Source organism: Empidonax traillii, unplaced genomic scaffold, assembly GCF_003031625.1.
Source record: "Empidonax traillii isolate 1590-97213 ecotype Southwest subspecies unplaced genomic scaffold, ASM303162v1 scaffold6:size4315531, whole genome shotgun sequence".
Lineage (NCBI taxonomy): Eukaryota > Metazoa > Chordata > Aves > Passeriformes > Tyrannidae > Empidonax > Empidonax traillii.
In genome coordinates this window covers 2,413,044-2,434,358 of record NW_020955199.1, presented here as the reverse complement: position 1 = coordinate 2,434,358, position 21,315 = coordinate 2,413,044, and the positions used below count along the sequence as shown (strand labels likewise).

General features: G+C 39.2%; 1 protein-coding gene across 3 annotated transcripts in view; it reads right to left on the bottom strand.

The window, feature by feature from the left end:
• Nucleotides 1-1,072: 1,072 nt before the first annotated feature.
• Nucleotides 1,073-21,315, bottom strand: part of DAPK1 (death associated protein kinase 1) — a 90,388-nt gene continuing 70,145 nt past the window's right edge. For all 3 annotated transcript variants that reach the window (XM_027880787.1, XM_027880805.1, XM_027880796.1), the window contains 8 exons: nucleotides 15,866-15,943; nucleotides 13,954-14,176; nucleotides 11,497-11,685; nucleotides 9,483-9,680; nucleotides 7,072-7,210; nucleotides 5,692-5,812; nucleotides 4,088-4,276; nucleotides 1,073-3,477 (listed from right to left, as the gene is read on the bottom strand). In XM_027880787.1, the coding sequence (XP_027736588.1) occupies nucleotides 2,245-3,477; nucleotides 4,088-4,276; nucleotides 5,692-5,812; nucleotides 7,072-7,210; nucleotides 9,483-9,680; nucleotides 11,497-11,685; nucleotides 13,954-14,176; nucleotides 15,866-15,943 (2,370 nt within the window). In that variant the 3' untranslated portion in view covers nucleotides 1,073-2,244. The remainder of the gene's footprint in view (nucleotides 3,478-4,087; nucleotides 4,277-5,691; nucleotides 5,813-7,071; nucleotides 7,211-9,482; nucleotides 9,681-11,496; nucleotides 11,686-13,953; nucleotides 14,177-15,865; nucleotides 15,944-21,315) is intronic.

The window sequence follows — 21,315 nt, the reverse complement described above, 5'->3', positions numbered from 1 at the left end:
CATTTTACAGTAAATGAAAGCAAAGAACTGTCAGGAACATGTTGTTGGGAGTGGTAAAACAAAACAAAAAAATGTAAAAGAACTAATGAATCAGTGTTGGTAATTCAACCATGCATCTTGAGTGCACATAAAGCATCTGGGGAGGCAGGCAGGGGAGGAAAACTTTTCTGGCTGAAAAGCAGAAAGTTTTATTACATGAAGAAGAACCCACTGCATACCAGAATCCGACAGAAGTACAGAACACATCCACAGCTGGCAGGGGAAGCATGTTGGTGGCCATGAATTGACAGACAAATATGGGCTGCAAAGAGCTGGGCTCTGCCCAGAGCCACTTTAAGCAGCAGTGGGAGATGCTGAATGCAGTTTGTCAGAGGCAGAATATCAAAGCACAGACACCTCAGGGTAGGACTGCTCATTAACCTTACTGAGGACTAGACTTTAAAAAAAAAATTTAACTATGGAGCCCAGTGATACCCAGGGGAGTATTTAATAAAGCAAGGGAAAAATATGCAAAGAAAGGCACTGGGAAACAGCAACTTGCATTTTAAGAAGGGTCCACTTAATTCCTTTGCATCGTACACAGGGCAGAGGTATTGTCAAAGCTCCTTGCATAAAGTGCCATCCTGAGACTGTGCAGCTACCAGAGAGTGATGCTGGGAGTTTAAGTAAGCAGCAACAGCACAGTCTCCTGTGTGATGAGGGGATCTTTAACGTAAAGGACCATTACTGCAGCACAGGCTCTAATGCAGTGTTCTCTCCCTCCGCAGCACAGCATAATCTGGAGGATTCCCAATGACAATGTCGCATCTGCTATTTTAGTTTCCTTTGTAAAAGAAGACAAAGGAAAAGGCTATGTACCAATCTACTCTGCCTTGCCATTTGCCAAAATGAATGCAAATCCCTATGCTGCACAGGGACCACCTCTGCAGTAAACAAATATTCCTGCAGTGTACTAAGATATCCCTTTGAAGTGAAACAGGAGGTTCCCAGAGCTTCAGAAGACAGGCATTGCCTCTCCACAGTCGTGACTCTAAGGAAAAAAGAAGGTTTGGTACTCTTTAGCAACAGAATATGATCAACTAAGATGCAACAAGCAACAGTTTATTTGTAGAAAAATCCTTTAAAATTTTACTACATTGTAAGATTAAGGAAAAAATAGTCTTAATGTATGTACATACAATATATATAAACAAACACATATCGCACCATTAAAATTACATGCTTTTTTATAACAGAGAATGGGTCATTCCCTCATATCAATTTTAAAGTTATCACTGCAAGACATCTTGCTTCCTTTTTTTTTTTATCCCCATCAAAGTTTTCAAGTACAGGAAGTAAGTAATGCAGGATCTAATAGTAGAAAACCTTTGTTATACACATATTACAACTGACAGCTAGACAATATTATTCTGCAGTATCCAACACTTGCATTTTTTTAAACTCTATAATGATATGAACTTTTACCTGAGGTGCATGGAAATAATGAAGCATGATAATTGGCAAGTTTAAGAGATTTTCACATTATGATTTGACTGTAATTGAAATTGATTAGATATCACATGTCTATACCCACAGTACTGGCACAAAAATGCTCTGTGTGAGTCATCACCAATGTCTTAGAAGTGCAGGAAAAATTAAAAGGCAAGCACCACTTGCAATGATAAGCATGCAGACAATTTAAGTGAAACAGAGGTAGCATGTTCTTGTAACTCCAGCAGGGTCATTCAAATCAACTGCACCCTCCCTTCTGCAAAAGGCACTCGCTTTTTCAGCTAAAAACAATGCGCTTAAATTTGGTCAGATTGATCACAAATGGTGGATTTCACTCCTTAAAAATATAAAAAAATGTCAAGCAGAGGACACAGTGGAAAGAAATAAAAGGATGTAAGAAATACACATTTAAGGTAATATGTGCTATTCTTCTCCCCGTACCTTTTATGGGGAGAATTATATAAAACAGTTGCAGTACATAATCCAAAAGTTAAGACTTTCCAGTTGAAATGGCAGTATTAAGCAGCACATTCTGTATCAGGAATAGTTTTAAACCACCAGAAGTATACCAATCTTTTTAATAAAGAGCAACAATTCACAGTTAGGAGCAGAAAGGTTATGCACATAAAAGGTGGCGCTAGAGAAGGATCCTTTGATGTAAAACTCTCATAAATTAGTATGCACTGTAACTCTTATACTGTATCTTTTATCCTTTCAGCAGTTTGAAAGGATGTCCATGCAAAATACTTCCTCTTACCGTGACACTACAGAGCTAATTGAGTTATAAGATGTGCCACTGTTGCAACTCGAAGCATAAGCCTCTTGTCCATTAGCATCTAAATTAATTTTGAATACAGAAGATGCCTTCAGTAAAAAATCTGCTGCATCTCTGCGACCTAATTCCCTCAGCTTAGACATTAGGATACCTACAGTACTCTCAGGTGCATTACTCCATTCTTGCAGAAGGGCATGAACTGGGCTTGAAAGAAAGTAATTTTGTGTTCCATTATTTGTATTGTACTTTGCAACAAGATCAGGGAGGCCCAGGTTCATGGCCAGAAGGCACCAATCTTTGCCCATAGGATCAGGTGGATCCAAAAGTCGACTTAGTTTTCTCCTGGTAAGTAGATTCAGATCAGAAACATGAATATCCATTCCTAGACTTCCCTGGGAGTAGACATCAAGACACCCAAAACACAGTATACTGCTAAAGCTCTCTTTATATCCCCCCATAGTGTTAGTTAGCGATGTCTCCTTTTGACTCTGTGCACGGAAAAAGTCTCTAGGCTGGTAGACCATTACTGGCTCATGATGTTCCCTCAGCTGCTGAGGACTAAGGTAGTATTTCCCAGTGAGAAGACCTGGTAAGGTTGTGGCTATTAAGTTATCAATGGTGCTGCACACAGAATCCAGAAGTAAACAGCACTTGATCTTCTCTGTTTCCAGTCCTCTAACTTGGACCTCTATACCCTGACCATGATTGACCAGCAGCACTAAAAGCTCAGTTCCACGATTCATAATCTTTGATCCGTTTACCCACAAACGTATATCCGCATCTCCTTCTGTGCTCTGCTGATGAATCCACCTGCAGAGATTCACCTGAACTTTATGAAAAATTCCACAAGGAAATGGGGTAAGATGTTCCACAGGAACGATTCTAACACCACCATAAATGAGCACTTCATCCTCCTCATCTGTCCAAGACCTATGGAGACTGTCAGTCTTTATGAGAGCAGGAATATCCACCATTGCTCCACTGCTAAGGTCCCTTGCACAAATATCCATGGCATCCAAAATCTGTATCAGTTCTTCCACGTCACTATCTGTCACCAGACGCTGGATGTCCTCTATAGTATATCGGCCTCTGTAGTGATGGAGGGCTTTTGGGTTCTCCACTGACAGGATTTTTCCAAGGACATTTGAACAGAGCCAGCGAGGATCCAGAAGCACAACATCTTGGACAGTTTCACTCTGCATAATGTTTATCTGTTTATAAATATGAAAGTTACTATTTACATCTGTATTACATACTGTATTACAAGGTGGTAGCCCACATTCTCTCCTTCCTAACATAACCCAATAATTTGATTAACACTGCTCACAGGAGAGAAACAGAGAGAGAAACATTTTAGTATCTGGCAAGTGCTCAGAACAAAAAACAGATTTGGTTTTTGATTTCCACTAGTAATGGAATGATTAGAGTCCAGCAGCTGGAAAGTCTAGTCATACCCTGCAAGCTGTTTATGCAAAGGTGTTATTCTAAGATTCAGTTTCTAATGGACATATATAAATTTCTCATATACACTGAACACTTCATTGAAGGTGATAGCATATGGACCTTTCTGGGCATTTTATATTCTTATAGCTGTAGCTATAAACTGTAATTCTTCCTGTCTCAAAGAGATTATGTTGAATGAAATAGAAGCCAGAAGACAATAATAACAAAAAGCATTAATAGCCAGTCTCTACTTCTTATGATGTCTTAGGAGGGAGAGAAAAAACACCAACTTTAGACATTTGCCTAAACTCCTAAAGCAATGTTTTATCAGAAGAGTACCTTGTTAATGAAGAGATTCAATTAGATAAAAACACTTACCTCTCCTATGCTATGCAGCTGCTGTGCAATATGCCGCAGGTCATTTTCACTTGCTAGGGGATTAAGATGTTCCTGTACATCATACATAAACTGCTGCAAGGACATGAGCTGATTGGGTCCATTAATTTTTCTCCATGAAGGCAGTGTGGAGATTATTTTTTCACAGAGATGAGTCATAGGTGGGCAAGTCTTAAATGAAGCACAGAACACAACCATTTGAGAATAATGGTACTATTGCTTTGGTGCTGGTGGTTTTGTTGTTGTTGTTGTTGATGATGTTGACTTTGGGTTTGGTTTTTTTTATGGTGGTCTAATGCACTCATAATGTATATTTAGATCAAAAGAGTTGCCCTTGTGCTGGACCTTTACTCTATCATCTGGCATTCATTTTCCATAAGATCAATTTACCTCTTCTTAAAAAAGTGAATTCCAGAAACCACTTTTTCAGTGAAATAAGCAAACTTTTCTAATATCACCATGAGTTGCCTTCATGCACTTTTAAGTTAATCTTACTTCTGAAATTATCAAAATTTATTTAAAATCTGTAGCCATAAATACCTGTGCAGGACCAATTTGTTTCAAAAGGTGAGACAGCAGGGTACCAGACAAGAAGCAAAAATGGTACTTTCAGGTACTGACTGTCTTAGACTTCACTGACACCTTCTTCCTACACGCTCGAGCTACAGCATGCACTTCTTATGTATCAAGCCCCTTCAGATTTCAAGCTAGTGATCACAGCTACAATAAGGTTTTTTCAGAGAAGGAAAGACTATTAAATCAAGAGACCATTGGGAATGTAAAATAGGCTGAATTTTGCATAAAACTAAATATTTTGCTCAATCCACAGAATGAACTCCGTAATACATTCACTTTTAATTAACTTTAAAAAATACCTATCAGAAGCAGCTCCAGAAAATCTTGTTGGCCTGTAACGCAACTAAGAAGGGCCTTGGTATGAAGAAATAGAAATCCATTTAGCACAGGCTATATAAAAATTTGACTTGGTTACCCTTAGTATGGAAGTCTCTGTGGATTCATGATGCTAACAGCAAACCATGGTTACTTTACTTTTAGTTTCATATACATATACCTACATATACATATACAACTGCAATATTTTTCATTTTTAAAAGGCAGTTAAAAGTTAATACATATTCATTATCTTTCTAACAGTTGAGGAAAGTGTCCTACTCTGGTGTTTAATTTAAGAACAACATATTTTCCTGAAATATATTTATATAATCTTTTTCTGTTTCTCTGTAATACAATGCTGATTAAAAAAAAAGATCAAAAAGGGCCAATACTGGAATCCACTCACTGCTAATCAAAATACAAAACTATGACTTTAAAATCTCGAATTGTTTTCTTTCAATAAAGAGCATTTTGGTGACCTGCTCAAAACAGCTACAATTTTCAAAATAATGACTGAATCTTTGATGTCAGGAGTTTGTTTACCACCAGACCTGTCAAGTACGCTGCTAAAAATACTGGAAGAGCACTTATTTCTAGATGCTTCATAATGTAACTTCGAAATTTACAGTAAATTATTAAACATGACGTTCACATTTTGGATGATCCAACACAGGACATAGGACATTACTTACAGAAATTATTTGGCTTCTTATTTCTTGCAAGTGGTTTCGGAGAAGCTTCATATCTTTAGACCCCGATGCTCCAGCATCCAAGACAAATAACTTTTCTGAAATTTGCAAATCATTTCCAAATCTAAAAGACAAAAATTATTGTTTACTTAGTCCCAAATCCAGTTTATTTCTTAATACAGTTATACTTCACTCTTAAATTACCCAAGAGATATTTTTCTTCAAGGAATGATAATAATTGTGCTAAGATATTTTATAATCAGAGACAGCATAGCTGCTCTCTAATTGTCTTGAAAATAAGCAGATACTGAGAGAAAATTGTTTTCTCTCATGATGATGGCTGAAGATGTGGAAGAAATAACTGCATCACATGATTTGGAATTAAAAACCAAAACATTTTACTAGAGAAGGGATTATAGGAATTAATTAATTTTAAGGTCTTAGTTTTTGTTGCTTTCTTTCCTCCTACTTTAAATAGTCCAGTTGTCATTGCTGTTGACACCAGCTCTCCTTCTCACTTGCTTTTGACTTTTCAACCACACAAATCTGTTTTCTGAGCTCTGGAGAGATTTGCATTTTAAAAAATTCCAATGCCAAAGACTACACACAGGTACTTTCTATCAGTTTATTTCAAAAGATCAAGATACTGCTCTACCCGTATTATGCTGGAATTCCTACATCTGTTTCTTGTACAGTCCAGACAAGTGTCTGTGCTCGCAGGTATGAATGGTTTCTCGTGGCATGTGCTATCCACTTATGTGCTCACTGTGAGCACAAGTTATTGTTACTTTAAACAACAGCATGTTTATGAAGAATTCCCTATTTCCATCTACCATTAGCATGTGCTCCAGATATTTGCTGAAGAATACTAGAAGTTTCCCTAACTTCTAGGTACCTCTTGGATGACCTTGTCACTTGTGTGACTCTACAATGTCCAGCTTTTTGTCTGTAGTGAGTACCTCCAGGCCTCCTTTAGGTTTTTTTCATACCTATCCCTAAATCACTTCAGAGCAAAGTGTGGTTCTCTTGAAAAGTTGCCTCTTTTGCATCCAGAATTTTTAGCTGAGAACTGCCCACTTTTCTAAGACTGTGCAAAACCTGAACACTAGCACATTAGAAAGAAAGCTGAAACGGGCCTTTGGATGCACCCTAGTGTTTACATGGTGAGATTTCCTAAGCCATAATTCATTTTGACAACACTTGGCTCATTTTAGCAGTAAATATATCAATTTTAGCACAATACAGGCTTCCTGAATATATTCAAAATATCATAATATCATAGTCTTAAGCCATATAAAAACCTTTTACATATGCATTTTGGTATTTTTTCTTTCCAATTAACATGTTTAATAAACACTACATTTAAATACACTCCCCACTTACCTGTTTCTGATTTCTTTCAACAATGACATGTCTTTGTCGTACCAGAACTCTCCTCCAACAGGCCGAGGAAGATTCACTATGTCAGCATGTGTGGCAACCAAAACAACATGGAGGGGACTTTTCAGCTTTCCACCAAATGCTAGAAGAGAAACAAGAGGACTTCCTCACTGTGAGACATGCCTATAGAGATGGTTGTCTTACTGAGCCAGAAAAGTAGAAATACATTTTATATTCTTCATATCAAGCCACTTTTATGGTGGATTTACCAATTCTAAGCACAGTCATTAATAGTGTAACCACTGGTGCTTTGGCTATTATCTGCTTATAGGACTGTCTATATATTAATAGCTAGACTATTTGAATAACATCAGATACAGTTATATTACATTAGTTTATTTTTTTTTTTTTCACAAAACCAGTAATCAATAACACTAATGATACATCTATTAACTACAAACTATGATAGTGTGAGGAAAAAATAATTAGAAATAACAGCCTCTCGAAAGGGTTTTGCATAATCTTTGGATGGTCCTTAATACTACAGGTTGTAAAGTAGAGGACTGTAAGTAGAACACAAAATGTCTACAACATTCATATGTTGATATGAATGCTACTTTGCAGTACTTACACAAACAATGACCTCTCACTTACGTGAGAGTTAAGTAGGAAAGTCTGGCAGAAACCATGAAAAAGAATGAGAAAGAAAGAAAGATACAAATGGCATGAATGAGGTGACAGTACGGAACACAGAGTTTTCAATCTTTTCTCAAACTGATTTTCCAGAGAAGAGATCATGAGACTATTTTTAAAAGAGACTATACACACAATCCTGCTATTTTAGCCTGAAATAAACTTCACATGGGAGAAATATGTTTACATTACTGCTCAGTTCTCATCAATTACAAGCCACATAATCTTGATTGTTTCTTAAAAAGCCACATTTCCCCAAATCTCTGCATAGCACTTCCAGGTGAGTATTTTGTAATTATCTATTTTTTTTTTTTTTTGGCAGTTAAAGGACTTAGACAAAATAACAAGAAAATAATTCCAAAGGTTATTACTTTTCTGCTAACATCAGTTAATAGATATTACTTGAGAGATCTGTAACAGATATTACTTGAGAGATCTGTAACAATACAAAGCTGCATGGGTACCCAAATTGAGCTTATCAGTATGAACACAGATTTAAGCAAAGCATCTAAATAATCCTGATAATCAGATCAGCAAGAAGAAAAAATTAACTGAAATTCTGACTCTGAAGAACTAAGTTTCCTTTCTAGACTGAGGAGCCATGAAAAACTTTCAGTAACTGCAAATTAACTGCTTGCAGCTTTGACACTTTTCTGCAAATTTCTCAGCTTTTACTTCCAGAGTCAACTGATTGCTATTTAGATCCAAATGCTCATACTGTGAACCTTGGATTTGATCTAAAAGAGAAAATAAAAGAATACAGTGCCTGACCTGAAAACTGAAGGTTGAGCTTGGCTCATTATCATTACCTGGCTGTGATGATGCACACAGCTTTGAGCAGAACACAGAAAGAGAGAGGAAATACTCTTTGCACTGTGTAAGCATTTAATACACTTGTCTGGTGAATCCCTAGCAGTCTTACAAATGTCCATGATGCTGAGTTAGATCCACTGTCTGGAATAATCTTTCAGATTCTGCTGACCCATACTCAGCTACAAATAAGTTACATAGTATATACATACCTAGACTAACAGATGTTTTAAGAAAAAAGTTAATTGGTTTGCCTGTCAAGTGATGTGTTAGAAAGTCTGAATATAAACCAAGTAAAATTACTTAAACCCTCTGCAAAATTGGAGAATAGGTGAAGTTGAAATTTACAAGAAATACCTATTTCTGTACACCTGGATGCACCAAGAAGTTATCATATTTGAAGTCCAAATACAATTCAAGTAAACACACTAAAGTTGCACATACTGAGGGGTAATGCTATTCCACAATGCTGTTCTGTCCTGTTCTCACTGACAAGAGTCATGAATTTATGCTGAAAACACCTTTAAGTGGGACCAGACATAAGCAGAATTTAAGTAATGGTCTAAACATTGCTTGAAATGGTTCCAACCCTCTGAAACACTCTTCCGTACATCTTATCTGATATAAAACTTCATCCACTATGTACAGGTCTAAATCCCAGTGCCACAAGAGGTTGCACTGTACCTAATGACCCTTTATAATTGGACTAAGTGGGGTGTACAACTCTTCCAGCTTCTTCCACGGGTAAAATTAGTTTTTTGTAAGAAACCTTGGGTGAAGTTTGTTTGAATACATAGGGGTGAAGATACATAAGAGCAACTCAACATGGATGATGTGTAAAGTTGCAGAGAAATACAAGAAGCTTTATTCCACAGTCATTTAATACTTCATTAGCAGGCAGAAGAACATACCTATCGGCTCCTCAACTGGGACCAATGATTTCAGGAAATTGAGCCAAAAGGTCACTTGGTTTAACTGGATTTCATAAGGCTCCTCAAGGCTGAAAAGCACAATGTGAATTGCAGTGTGATCATTTGCAGCAAAATAATCGTAACAGCAGAAGTACACAGGGTTCCCAGAGAATTCCCAGATGCTGAAATCACCAACTCCTGAAAAACAGACACACAGATAAAGAGATGACACTTCATCAACAAGAAACATCTTCTAGACAGGGAAAGACAAACAAAAGAGTTAATCTGATTTAAACTTTCACAAAGATAAACCGTATGCACGTGAGAAAACAAGACTGCAAAAGCAATCATGAACAAAGGGAGTAGAGTTTCAGAGGCTTAGAATTTGGGTCCTCACAATCTGTTCCTCTCTCACATTCACTTTTCTAGGACATTCAGCTGGATGCCACATGGAAGCACCTGTGTAACATGCTTGCAGTCTTATGCATTAAATTGGTCTTTGCCTTGCACAACAGCAACAGATGTTGTAATTGCCTTGAAAACCAAGAATAACAGCTCCCATTCTTTTCCTGCTCACCCTCAAAAAGCTTAATATTTTTAATAATTTTTCTTCTTAACATGCTACTGCTGATGTTAAAAACAGCTGAAGCATGTTCTCAGAGAAGCCACTTTGCTTTACAGAATTGTACAATTCTCAGTGCATTGGTAAATCAGGACTGAAGAATCACCATGTTAAAAATCCCAAAAGCCTCATGCCTCTTTTTGCCATTTCCTTTAGTTTCAGGTGATAGAAGTATTAGTGTCTTCCACTCTATGGCACTTCCCAGATACACTTGACATCATGGTGAAGTCTGATGCACTTGTACTACCTCTAGTTAAATAAATGGTCATTAAGATGTGCCTCAAACCTCTAGAAGGAAAGAAGCTGCCTTCAGAATGTGCTGTTATGAGTACAGATATTCAGAATTCACCCCATGTGTACTCTTCTGTTCTATATCAAGATAGCACGGAGAAAGATACAAGAAACCCCTTCCCACAGTCTGTATCACAATTCTGCTTCCCTGCAGAATTTGGCATGGTTTAAATTTATAACAAAAGAAGAAATTAGCCTGGACAAAGAACAAGCTTTAGCTACAAGACAAACTCTTCAGCATCTAGGATAAATGTTTTGTCACTGCATTTGTTACTGTGCATATACTGTATTCACAAACAGGTTTCTCTCTCCAAAATAAAAATCTTGATTAATACTAACTCAGCCTCAAAATTATAGCTGCTATGACACGCAAAACATTTTCCTTAGGATGAAGAGATCCTACTGGGAGAGATATTAGCACCTATATAAATAACAATTGGTATGGCTGGTGGAGGATAAGCATCCTTTGTGTGGTCAGAGTCCAAAGCCATGTAAGTACTGATGACAACTTCTTTGATTGATCTTTCTTTAGTTGAAACCTGCTAACTGGTTTCAACTGCAAAGCAGTTAGCTTCCTTGGGAAAAAAGAAATGAAATCAGAAGCTCCACTCACCATGATTGATGAGCTTCAGGGCTCACCAAACATGTTCCAGCCCTGTCACGGGGGTGAGAACAGTAGATCCTTTGTATAGCTGGTAACCACTTCAATGGTGAGGACACTTGGCTTTATGGGACCAGATTAAATCTGATAAAATTCCCAAAGGACATAGAGGCAAAGAAGCCTTCAAATTAGTAGTCACTTTGCCAACCTGCTCCTGTTATACCAAATCGCTCCTTTCTTCTCCCCCACTTACTCATCTCAGAAATGTTTCTATATGATACTATAAATATATGACACGAATGATTACTAACTATATTAGAGCTACAGAATTTCAGGCAGATTTACTTTCTCCTTAAACAAATCAAATCCTTACAGTGTTGGATTGTCAAACACTACTATACCAGGCCAGATTTTTTTTCCCATTTTTTTTTAAAACAAGCAAAATGGCATATTTTGCTATTCTGCAGCATTAAGGCACCCCAGCCCAGGACTCTGCTTACCATGCAAGCATGCATTTTGAATGTCAATGGCCTTGGTGGACTGGTCATCAGCAGAGAAGTGAGAGTGATGAGCAGGTGAAACGAAAGTTCCTAATACTCCTTTGGTCAGGCCTGGCTCAAACATCATACTACGGCTTCTCACGCTGACATTTTCACAACCAGGATAAAGATTCGTAATACTTACTGAAACTGGGTCAGGGAAAAGAAAATGAGATTACAAACCATGTGAAAATCACAACCAGATCACTTCAAAACAAGTATGCAAGACATAAAAGCAGATTAAAAACCCCAAAGTGATCTTCAAAGAAAGGAGATGACTGTGAAGCTGTGAACATACACAACTACATCCTTATTCTGAATGATTAAAAGGAAAATATTAGAATGATCCCATACAGCATTTATGCCCATTAGCAGATATACCACTGAGTGGGAAGGATAGAAAAACCTGAACTATATGTGTATGAAAGGTTTCAATAGTTAAAGTTCTATGTTGCAAAGATATGCTGGTGGGGTTTTTTTAGCTAAGGGCTGCAATTCTATAGCATGGGCTATTATTATTGACACGGAAATTTATACATTCATATAGTTGATTTCTGTAAGTAATGATAAAAAATATCACTGTGTTAACAACTGTTTCTGGGGAGGTGAAAGAGAAAAGCAGGCCCCTAACCAAAATTATTTTACTAATAAGCAATATTTTTAGTTCATGCTTAGTTCAGAATCCCACAGTGTAAATGAGAAGTGAAAGGGCTTTTTAACTGACCTGCACCATCTAGTGGATAAGGTAAAGATTTCTTTCCTCCACTAGATGGCAAATTCTAATATTTGGGTTTTACTATAGAAAGAAATTACCTGTTAGCAGTAAAACTATACTTTCATGTTTGATCTCCTACTGTAATATTTAAAATATTTTGGCTCTTGTAAATAAATACACGGTGAATTCACGCACTTATTTTTACAGAATTTGAACAAACACATAAATAAATAATGTGATCAACTATAGACCAAGCTGCGCTGACTTAAATATTTATCTGATTATGTCATTCAAAATATAACATCATTTACATGTTATGTAATTATTTACATCCAAAAAGAACATCTACTGTAAAAAGCAAAAAAGAAACCTCCAAATGTTAAAATAACACCACAGTAGATTTGTTTGTATAGAACTGCTCAACCTTCTGGCTTTGTATCCAGGTAAGCTATTTTCAAGTCCATGCTTAAAACTGACCATTATTTCTACACTGATTTGCCAAAGTGACTGGCAGCCTTTTGGATTTTATAATGGTGTGAGCACACACCACCTCCCCTTTGGTGCTGTTACCAATCAACATTAAAAAAAAAAAAAAATCTTCAGTCAAAATCTTCCTGCAAGTTCTTTATTCTGCTGTCACAGATGTGAGCCCCTTGTGTTAAGTGAACACCAAGTGCAATAACAATCTCTGTGCCAAAGATCTTGTCTTGTTAAGTCACTCTGTGAGTGCCTTATAGCTTCCTTAGGTGACTAGAAAGCAAGCAGAAATGAAATCTACTGCTACCACTTTTCTAACATGACTTAAAAATGATGAATGAAACCAAACTTACAAGTATTGTCCACAAGTTTTGTTTTCTTTTTTAAAGGCAACTAAACTAACACTTATCTAATAAGACTACTTCTAAACATCAGTTTAAATATGAGCTCCTCGACACGCTTAGCTTGTATACATTGCACAGCCTCTCAGATTAAAAAAGGAACCTGGACAAATAGTTCACTGCTCTTTCCACTGCCTTATGTGGGTTTTTCCAAAGCTGGGTACATGCTTAAGTGTAAACCCAGCTAGTTCCTCCTCATCTTATATGTCTCACCACTTACCACAGGCCAACTGGTGCTACACAGGTAATATATTTCCTAATATTTGCATTTATTTCAGTTCAGAAAATGTTCATCTTCACCTGATTTGGAGATAACTTTAGACACCTCTAACCAGGTTTATGCAAAAGCACTTCATAACCAGGCTTATGGAAAAGCACCCCAAAGCATCAGAGGCAGTTCTGAATCCTCTTATTACTAAGAAATCACAAAGATGCAACAATTGTTTCAATTTTGCACAGCATTTATTGAAGCTCCTCCAGAAAAAAGGAATCTGGTTATGACACGGGCGGCTGCAGCCTGAGACTTTCTGTGAAAAATAAACACCATGTTTACAAGTCCTGCCCTCCACTCTCCAAGGTCACTTACGCAGCACGTAAGCAAACAAAACCTTAACTGCTCATGTATCCTACACTCTTGTCCTCTCCTTCTTATTTTAGGTACAAGCGTATGCACAGAGAAGTCTGTCCCCTCTCTACTTTGTTTCGGTTTCTTACATATTTAGGCTGTCCTGTCTTTTGCAGTGCAGCCAACAGTTCCTCCTGAGGAGCTACAAAAGACAAAGGAAAATGTTTTCTCATGCAAATGTTTTCACATCAAAACCATACCTGAAGGTTTGGAAGACAAAGGAGATGGCGGGAACCTGCTTGAGCTTGTGGAGGAAAGCCTTGGCCTACGTCTTCGGAAAAAGCTTCGTATCAGGCCGCACTTGAGAGACTCCACAAGAGTGGTTTTCCCAGCACCAGAATGTCCAAACAACTTCAGTTTGATTCGAGGTTGTGGATTCTGTGTGTGCCTCAACTGCTGGATAAAAAGCCCCCGGTGTGTATCCTAAAATTTAACACAGAGAAGAAATCAGAACATGTGGCAGGGAACTTCTGCCTCCCACCATACTCAAAACACAGGGTTTAGATACTTTCTTGCCAGACTGATGTTCATCTGGTTCATTATGCAAGCAATCAGTTACTGGTAGAAGGGCAACGACAGGTAGACAAGACACAGCTTAATGATCTCTCTCAAGAGCTACCTTGAGGTTTCATGAAAATCACATGTCTTCAGGCTCAACATCATTGAATGGGATCACTTTGACCTCTCACGGAGAGGTCAAAGCTAACGCAAACTAAATGCAAATACTGCAAAGCGAATACTGTACCCTCAAAGCTAATACTGAATCCTCCACAAGAGCCACTATGACAGTAGGTTCCTCATGTGTGTGCTAGTAGAGCCAAAACTCTTCACAAGCACTGAAAATTAAATAAGTGTCAGGTATACTCTGTACTAGACAATATTGACCATTCTGTGTAGTACTATATTTTCAGTGGTTTGATGTAATCCTTTAATTTCAATTGATCAGCCTCTCTGTTGCAAAGTATAGTCTAATGAAGTATATGGTTATCATACATTTTTCCCACATATATATAGACAAGCCTTCAATAATATACTCCACTATAATATAATATAATCTTACCTTATCTTATCAAGAAGAGAATTACAGTTACTAATGTCTCTTTCAAAAGAGATTTAACTGACCTTCTCTCTTTGTTCTAGGTCAGTTTCTAGTATTTCCATATTTACACCAGGACTAAACCACAAATTTATGCCCCTGCAGGTAAGAGTTTGGTGTGAGGATACAACTATGCAAAATGTAGCCTGTTACAACAAACATTTACAGAAGTTATCATTGCAAAGGAAGCCTGAACTTTGCACTTTCTCACATCTTCATGGATATATATTTTACAATCCTATTGAGCATAGATTTGCTGGCAGCCATAAAAGATTCTACTTCCACCTTGGCAATGCCTGGTGCACCACCATCTTCTATTGCTACTCTGAAATGGTCATTTATTTCAGTTTTCCACAGACCTACCAGCATAATTATAATATGATTATTTTGATTGGTCTGGCTCTTGCCTGTAATCTCCAGGCAAGATTTTGATTCTGAACCCTTCCAGCATGAATGATGCCACATATCCAAATAATCAGTGCGTATCAGATGTGGCAGATACACTGCCTGACAACAAGCCCAGGTTAGCTTTCTGTTCTAGTTGTCAGAAGATTTGTATATACTGAAACTGCAGAATTAAAACATGACATTGAGAACTTATGCAACTATTCCATACGGTATTAGAGTTTTCATAAGGGGCACAAACCCTTATGCTTCATAAGCCTAATCTAAGTGCAATGATGATGGTGGGGAAATGGGTCATCTTGTGGGATGTGCTAATTCTTAATAGTTTATTTTCTTCTAAACACCTTAAGACACTTTGCTAGGCGCTGTCAGAGACAAATAGATATAGATCAGTGGTGCAGACTGGCATAGCCACCTTCTTTAATACATACATACACACTTCAATTATTGAAAATATGAAAAGGATTTAAAAAAAAGAAACCATTCCAGTAAGGAATTTTACAATAGCCTTTAAGAATGGCTTTGATGAATATTTATTGTATGATTTCCTATAATTTTCATTAGTATCTTAAAAACATGAAAATCTCGGTTAAAATTCATGCATTCCCAACCTTTTTAAGTCTTGCAAGCAGACTGGCTACATGTTCATGCTGTTCTGCTCTGGCGAGATCTTCTGCTGTTTTCCCATCCTGTTAAAACACAAATTATTAGCAGCAGTTCCTTTCTTTTGCTCACGATAAAAAAGTTATGTACAACATCCTGTAGCTGCTCAACACAATAAGAGAACTGCTGTCAGACGCAGATTAAATAGGGGCAAGAAAAAAAACCCCAATCAACAACCAGTAATGATTAAGCCCCACCAGAACTCCTCACATTTTTTTAATTTATCAAAAAAACCTGGGTGCAATGCAGAATAATAATATTTCTTTTACAGATTGGCATCTGGATGCCACTGTAACAAGATACTCTGAATTCAGAGCCTTGCAGCAAATCAATACTTCTCCCTGTGCATTCTTCTTCTCTGCACACCTGTTACAGAATGATAGTGATTTCTAGATATTACTCACTGAACAATCTAGAAGTTCACAAAGAAGGGACACATCAGCATATTCACTCACACGAACAGCAGGTGAATGTTTTGTTTACCAATGGATAAAGACTGACAGTGCCACATCAGTCACTGGAGGATTCCAGAAAGCAAGAACTTTGCAAGAGACGCAGTTTAACTTGCAACAGCAAATTTAAAAGGAGAAGAAAAGTTGCCTTCAGTATTCTGGTCTTGCCAATTAATTACCTATGTTTCACAGATCAGACATTTAATATTAAGAAGACTGAAAAAAAAATTGTTCACTACCTTGACTCTTACTTATACATTAATGCTATTGTTTTAAATTTTGGTTAGAGGTGAGTAATTTAGGAGCACTTTGCTTATTTCCCTTTCTCAGATAAGAACTCTCAATAATTAAGTAGCATTACTGTAAAATTAAGATTTCTTTTTTTGTTTCCTATCTTTGATTTTACTAATTTTTCTTGCAAAACCTGCACTGTCTTAAGAAGTTCTGAGGTTACTTTAGCTATTATCTCTACATATGAAATAAGTATCTTTGATACCCTCAGAAGTCATTCTCAGAGTTGCATAAAATTTGTTAGGCACTTCAGATAGTGCAGTGAGAATAGGACCAGAGCTTTAGCAAAAAAAATGTCAAAACTGTAGCTGGTGGCATGAACTGACTAAATATGCACCAATATCTTACCCTTAAATTTCTACCATAGTTGATGTGTTATTGCAACTTTAGTAAAGAAATATCTCAACATATTTTTTTAATGAATTAATTTAGCGAAGATGCATCAAAGGGGACGAATCTTTTTGTCTGTGCTGACTCTAACCTCCAAATGCCAGTTAATCCTGAGTGCCTGCTGTATGTGAGGAATAGTGGTATAGTGGTTCGGCATCTCGCCTGCCAGCAGCAGAACTGCTTTAATACTTGTGGTGTTTCCCAAGTTTTCACTCCTGGGCATGTGCCAGGGAATTAAAAACCTTTAAACAGAGGAGAAACCACGGTCCCCTTCTCAGGAATCTGTACAGTAAAAGGATTCAGCCTACACCAACTAAAGTATGAATTTTATCCCAATCCCCAAATTTTTGGCTTCCTCTTAAGAGGAAGTCCCCAAAGCTGGACTATCACAGCCTTGGTATTGCACTCTTCCAGAGTGCAGTAATTCCTGTTGCGACATAAAGTTGGAGAGAGCCTGGCAAACTCCGGCACGAAGCACATATTCAGTGCCAGATCCCTGCATGGGCATTGTCCCTTTAACTCAGATCATATCCCACACCTTCTGATTGGTGCACCACAACTGCCTTGGAATGGCTTGGGTAACTTCACACCCTTGTTTGCTCTGTCTCATTGGTCTATGGGCATTTGTTCTGGCTTCAAACCTGACTTTGGCTAAACGGTTGTACTCTGGTACGTTGCTTGGTTAGCTCAGGCACAGCTATTTGGACACAAATGCAATGCAAGTAACCATCTGGTGGGTATCTGGCAAAGTGTGGGTGGTAGTGGCTCAGCCAGAGCCTGATTGATGAGCAGGGTTATAAAGGGATGGAGGTGACTGCTCCCAAAATTGGAACAATGGCAAAATGAATGGTTCCAATTGCTAAACATCTAAGTAGATGTGTGCACAGACTAAGCCTACCTGTACCAGCAGGATGGTATGGCCATGAGGCAGAGCTCTCTTACACTTTTTAGCAGTATCTGAACTCAAGACCAATCTTGGTTCAGACTGTTGCGAAGGAAGAAAACCTTAAAAGAACACCCCATCAGGGGCTTTCACAAAAGCTTTTGCTTGTAGATTGAGGCTTTTGCCTCTGGTTCTTACCTGAGCAACATTACAGCTATATGCCTGTGTGGCCATGTATCCCTCTGACTGGCACCTAACTTCTGGGTTTGACCTTGAACCTGTCTCTCCACTATGGATTTGCCTGACGAACACTCAAGCTTTGGCTGACCATGGTCACTGAGCCCAATTCCTAACCTTGACTTAACAGCAGACTGCCTCATTGTTATGGACTTGTCTGGTAACCCAGACTCTTTGTTGAGGGTGGCTGTCATCACTGGAACCTCTCTGCTTGCCTTCTTGAGTTCTGTGGGGTGGGAGCCTTACTGGTGAGGTCACTTGCCTTGAGGAAACTTGCCTTATTGTTTACTCCTGGTTCCTAGTTCACCTTCCCTTATGAAACAATACCTTAGCAAGGGCATTGCCTGACAACCATGATTTTTGAAGTACATGGTCAGCAGTCCACACAGTAAACAAGACAGGAAGAAAGGAAAAGAAATTAACAGAATAAAGTTTCTTTATTTTGTCCAGAACTGTGAACAAGATGAGGTTGCCTAATTCCCTGCATGTCTACTGCAGGATGAATGTCCACTACAGAGCACAAGAAGATTTAGAAAATACATCTACAAGCAAAATAACAAGTTATTTTCCTATTCAAGGTTTCCTGAAAAGTATAGATTATCTATGCATTGCAATGGCAATATATAAGCAAAGCTGATATCTAAAAAGGGTTGGTTACAGGATCCATGAAAGCATATTTTACACCCGGTGGTCATATTTCATCACAATTGCTGACTAGTTTCTATGTTGCAAATCAGACAGCTATGCCTGCAAGAGCTGGATCTGACTTCAGTTGTCATTTGCAAGCATCTTCATGGAAAATTAGTAAGCAATCTGATAATTTTAAAACTCCCGTATGGAGAAGCCGAGAACACCGAGCCAGTTAGCAAGTGAGCTTAATTTTTGGGGGCATATGCCAAGAGAGAAAGATGCCCTGCAAGGCCTAACCAGGTGACCAGGGGGTGGAGTTGAGGTCGTTGCCAGGAGATCTAAACTGCTCTAGGGAGCTCAAGTGACCCGGAGCGGGCAAACAGGGGTATGGAATGTCAGTGAGGTCAGTGAGGTTGTGGCATGGCAGTTTGCACAGGCAGGGCGAGCAGGAAGGGCACAGCCACCCTCCCAGCTTGGTGGGTTATGAGGTAGGTGTGTGGCTGTGGCTTTTTTTTGTCATTGTTGTTTTGTTTTGTTTTTATTTTATTTTTTTTTTCCTGCAAGTCAACTAGACCCAGCAATGGTTTCCAAAGAGCAAAAGCTGTTGCTGCTGCTATCAGGAGCAGTGTGCTAACCCAGACAGAAGCCCGCAGGAAGGATGCAGCTGTTCAGGCCACTGCCTGTATGGAGTGTCTGAGCCTCGTGTTAGTACCAGAGCACAGTGAGAGAGACGTCTGTGTACAATGAGAGCAGGTGAATGATTTGCTGTGCTTAGTGGCAGAGCTCAAGGAAGAAGTGGAGAGGCTAAGAATTATTAGGGAGAGTGAAATGGAAATAGACTGGTGGAGTCATACCCTTTAGACCCCAAAAGAAGTCCTGCAGGAGATAGTGAAGCCCTGCTCCTCCTGCCATCAGGCAGATGGAGTAAACCAAGTAGATGGGGGGAATGCAAACAGGTCCCTGTTCGAAGAGGTAAAAGAATTCCCTCTTGACCCCCATCACCTCCCATGGTTCCCTTAAAGAACAGGTATGAGGCCCTGGACTCAGAGAGTCAAGCAGAGGGCAGTCAAGAAAGGGTCTGTCTGGAGGGTTTCCTGGTTGCACCCCGTCTACCAGATGGGTTATAACCACAGCTATGAAAAAAAAAAAAAGGGTAGCTGTAGTCAGTGACTCCCTTCTGACGGGAACTGAGGGCCCTTTGTGCCAACTGGACCCATCCCACAGGGAGGTCTGTTGCTTCTCTGGGGCCTGGGTGAGGGATATTAGCAGGAGACTCCCTGAGCTAATCCAACCCTCTGGTTACTGTCCACTGCTGGTGGTCTTGGCTGGCAGTGATGACAATAATGACAGAGGTGCCAGGGTAATTAACCAGGACTTCAAGGTGCTGGGTTGATTAGTTGGTGGGACAGGAGCATAGGTGGTGTTCGCCTCAGTTCCAGCAGTAGCAGGGATGAATGAGGAAAGGAAGAGGAAAACCCATGTTATCAATAGGTGGCTAAAGGATTGGTGTCATCAGTAGAATTTTTTTTCAACCATGGGGCAAAGTCTATGGTACCAAGACTGCTGGACTCAGATGGGCTTCATCTGTCTAGCAAGGGCAAAAGATCTCTGGCACATAAGTTGTTGGGGCTGATCAGGAGGGCTTTAAACTAGGTTTGAAGGGGGAAGGGGTTGAAACCAGGCTCTCCAGAGATGAGCCTGAGGGTGGGAAGCCCAGGTTAAGAGTGAAACCAGCAGCCCAGCTGAAGTGCATGTACACCAATGCACGCAGGGTGGGTAACAAATAGGAGGAGCTGGAAGCCATTGAGCAGCAGGAAAGCTGTGATGTAGTTGCCATCACAGAAATGTGATGGGATGAGTGGCATGACTGGAATGCTGCCATGGATGGCTACAAGCTTTTCAGAAAGGACAGGCAGGGTAGGAGAGGTGGAGGGATGGTTCTGTATGTTAGAGAGTCTCTTGGCTCTGTAGAACTTGAAGTCAGTAACAATGAGGTTGAGTGCCCGTGGATCAAAATCAGGGGCAAGGCCAACAGGGTGACATCCTGGTGGGAGTCTGTTACAGACCACAACCAGGATGATGAGGGTGATGAATTATTTCATGAGCTGCTGGCAGATGTCTCAAAATCGCCAGCCCTTGTTCTTGTGGGCAACTTCAACCTGCTAGATGTCTGCTGGGAACTCAACACAGCAGAGAAGAGGCAGTCCAGGAGATTCCCAGAGCGTATGGAGGATAATTTCCTGCTCCAGCTGGTAAATGAGCCTATCAGTGGTGGGGCCCTGCTAGACCTGTTGTTCACAAACAGAGAGGGGCTGGTGGGAGATGTGGTGGTTGGAGGCCGTCTGGGGCACAGTGACCATGAAGTAACAGAGTTTTCAATACTCAGGGATACAAGGAAGGCCCTCAATAAAACTTCTATCCTGGACTTCTGGAGGGCAGATTTCAGTGTACTCAGAAGACTGGTTCAGAGAGTATCTTGGGACACAGCCCTTGAAAGCAAAGGGGTCCACAACGG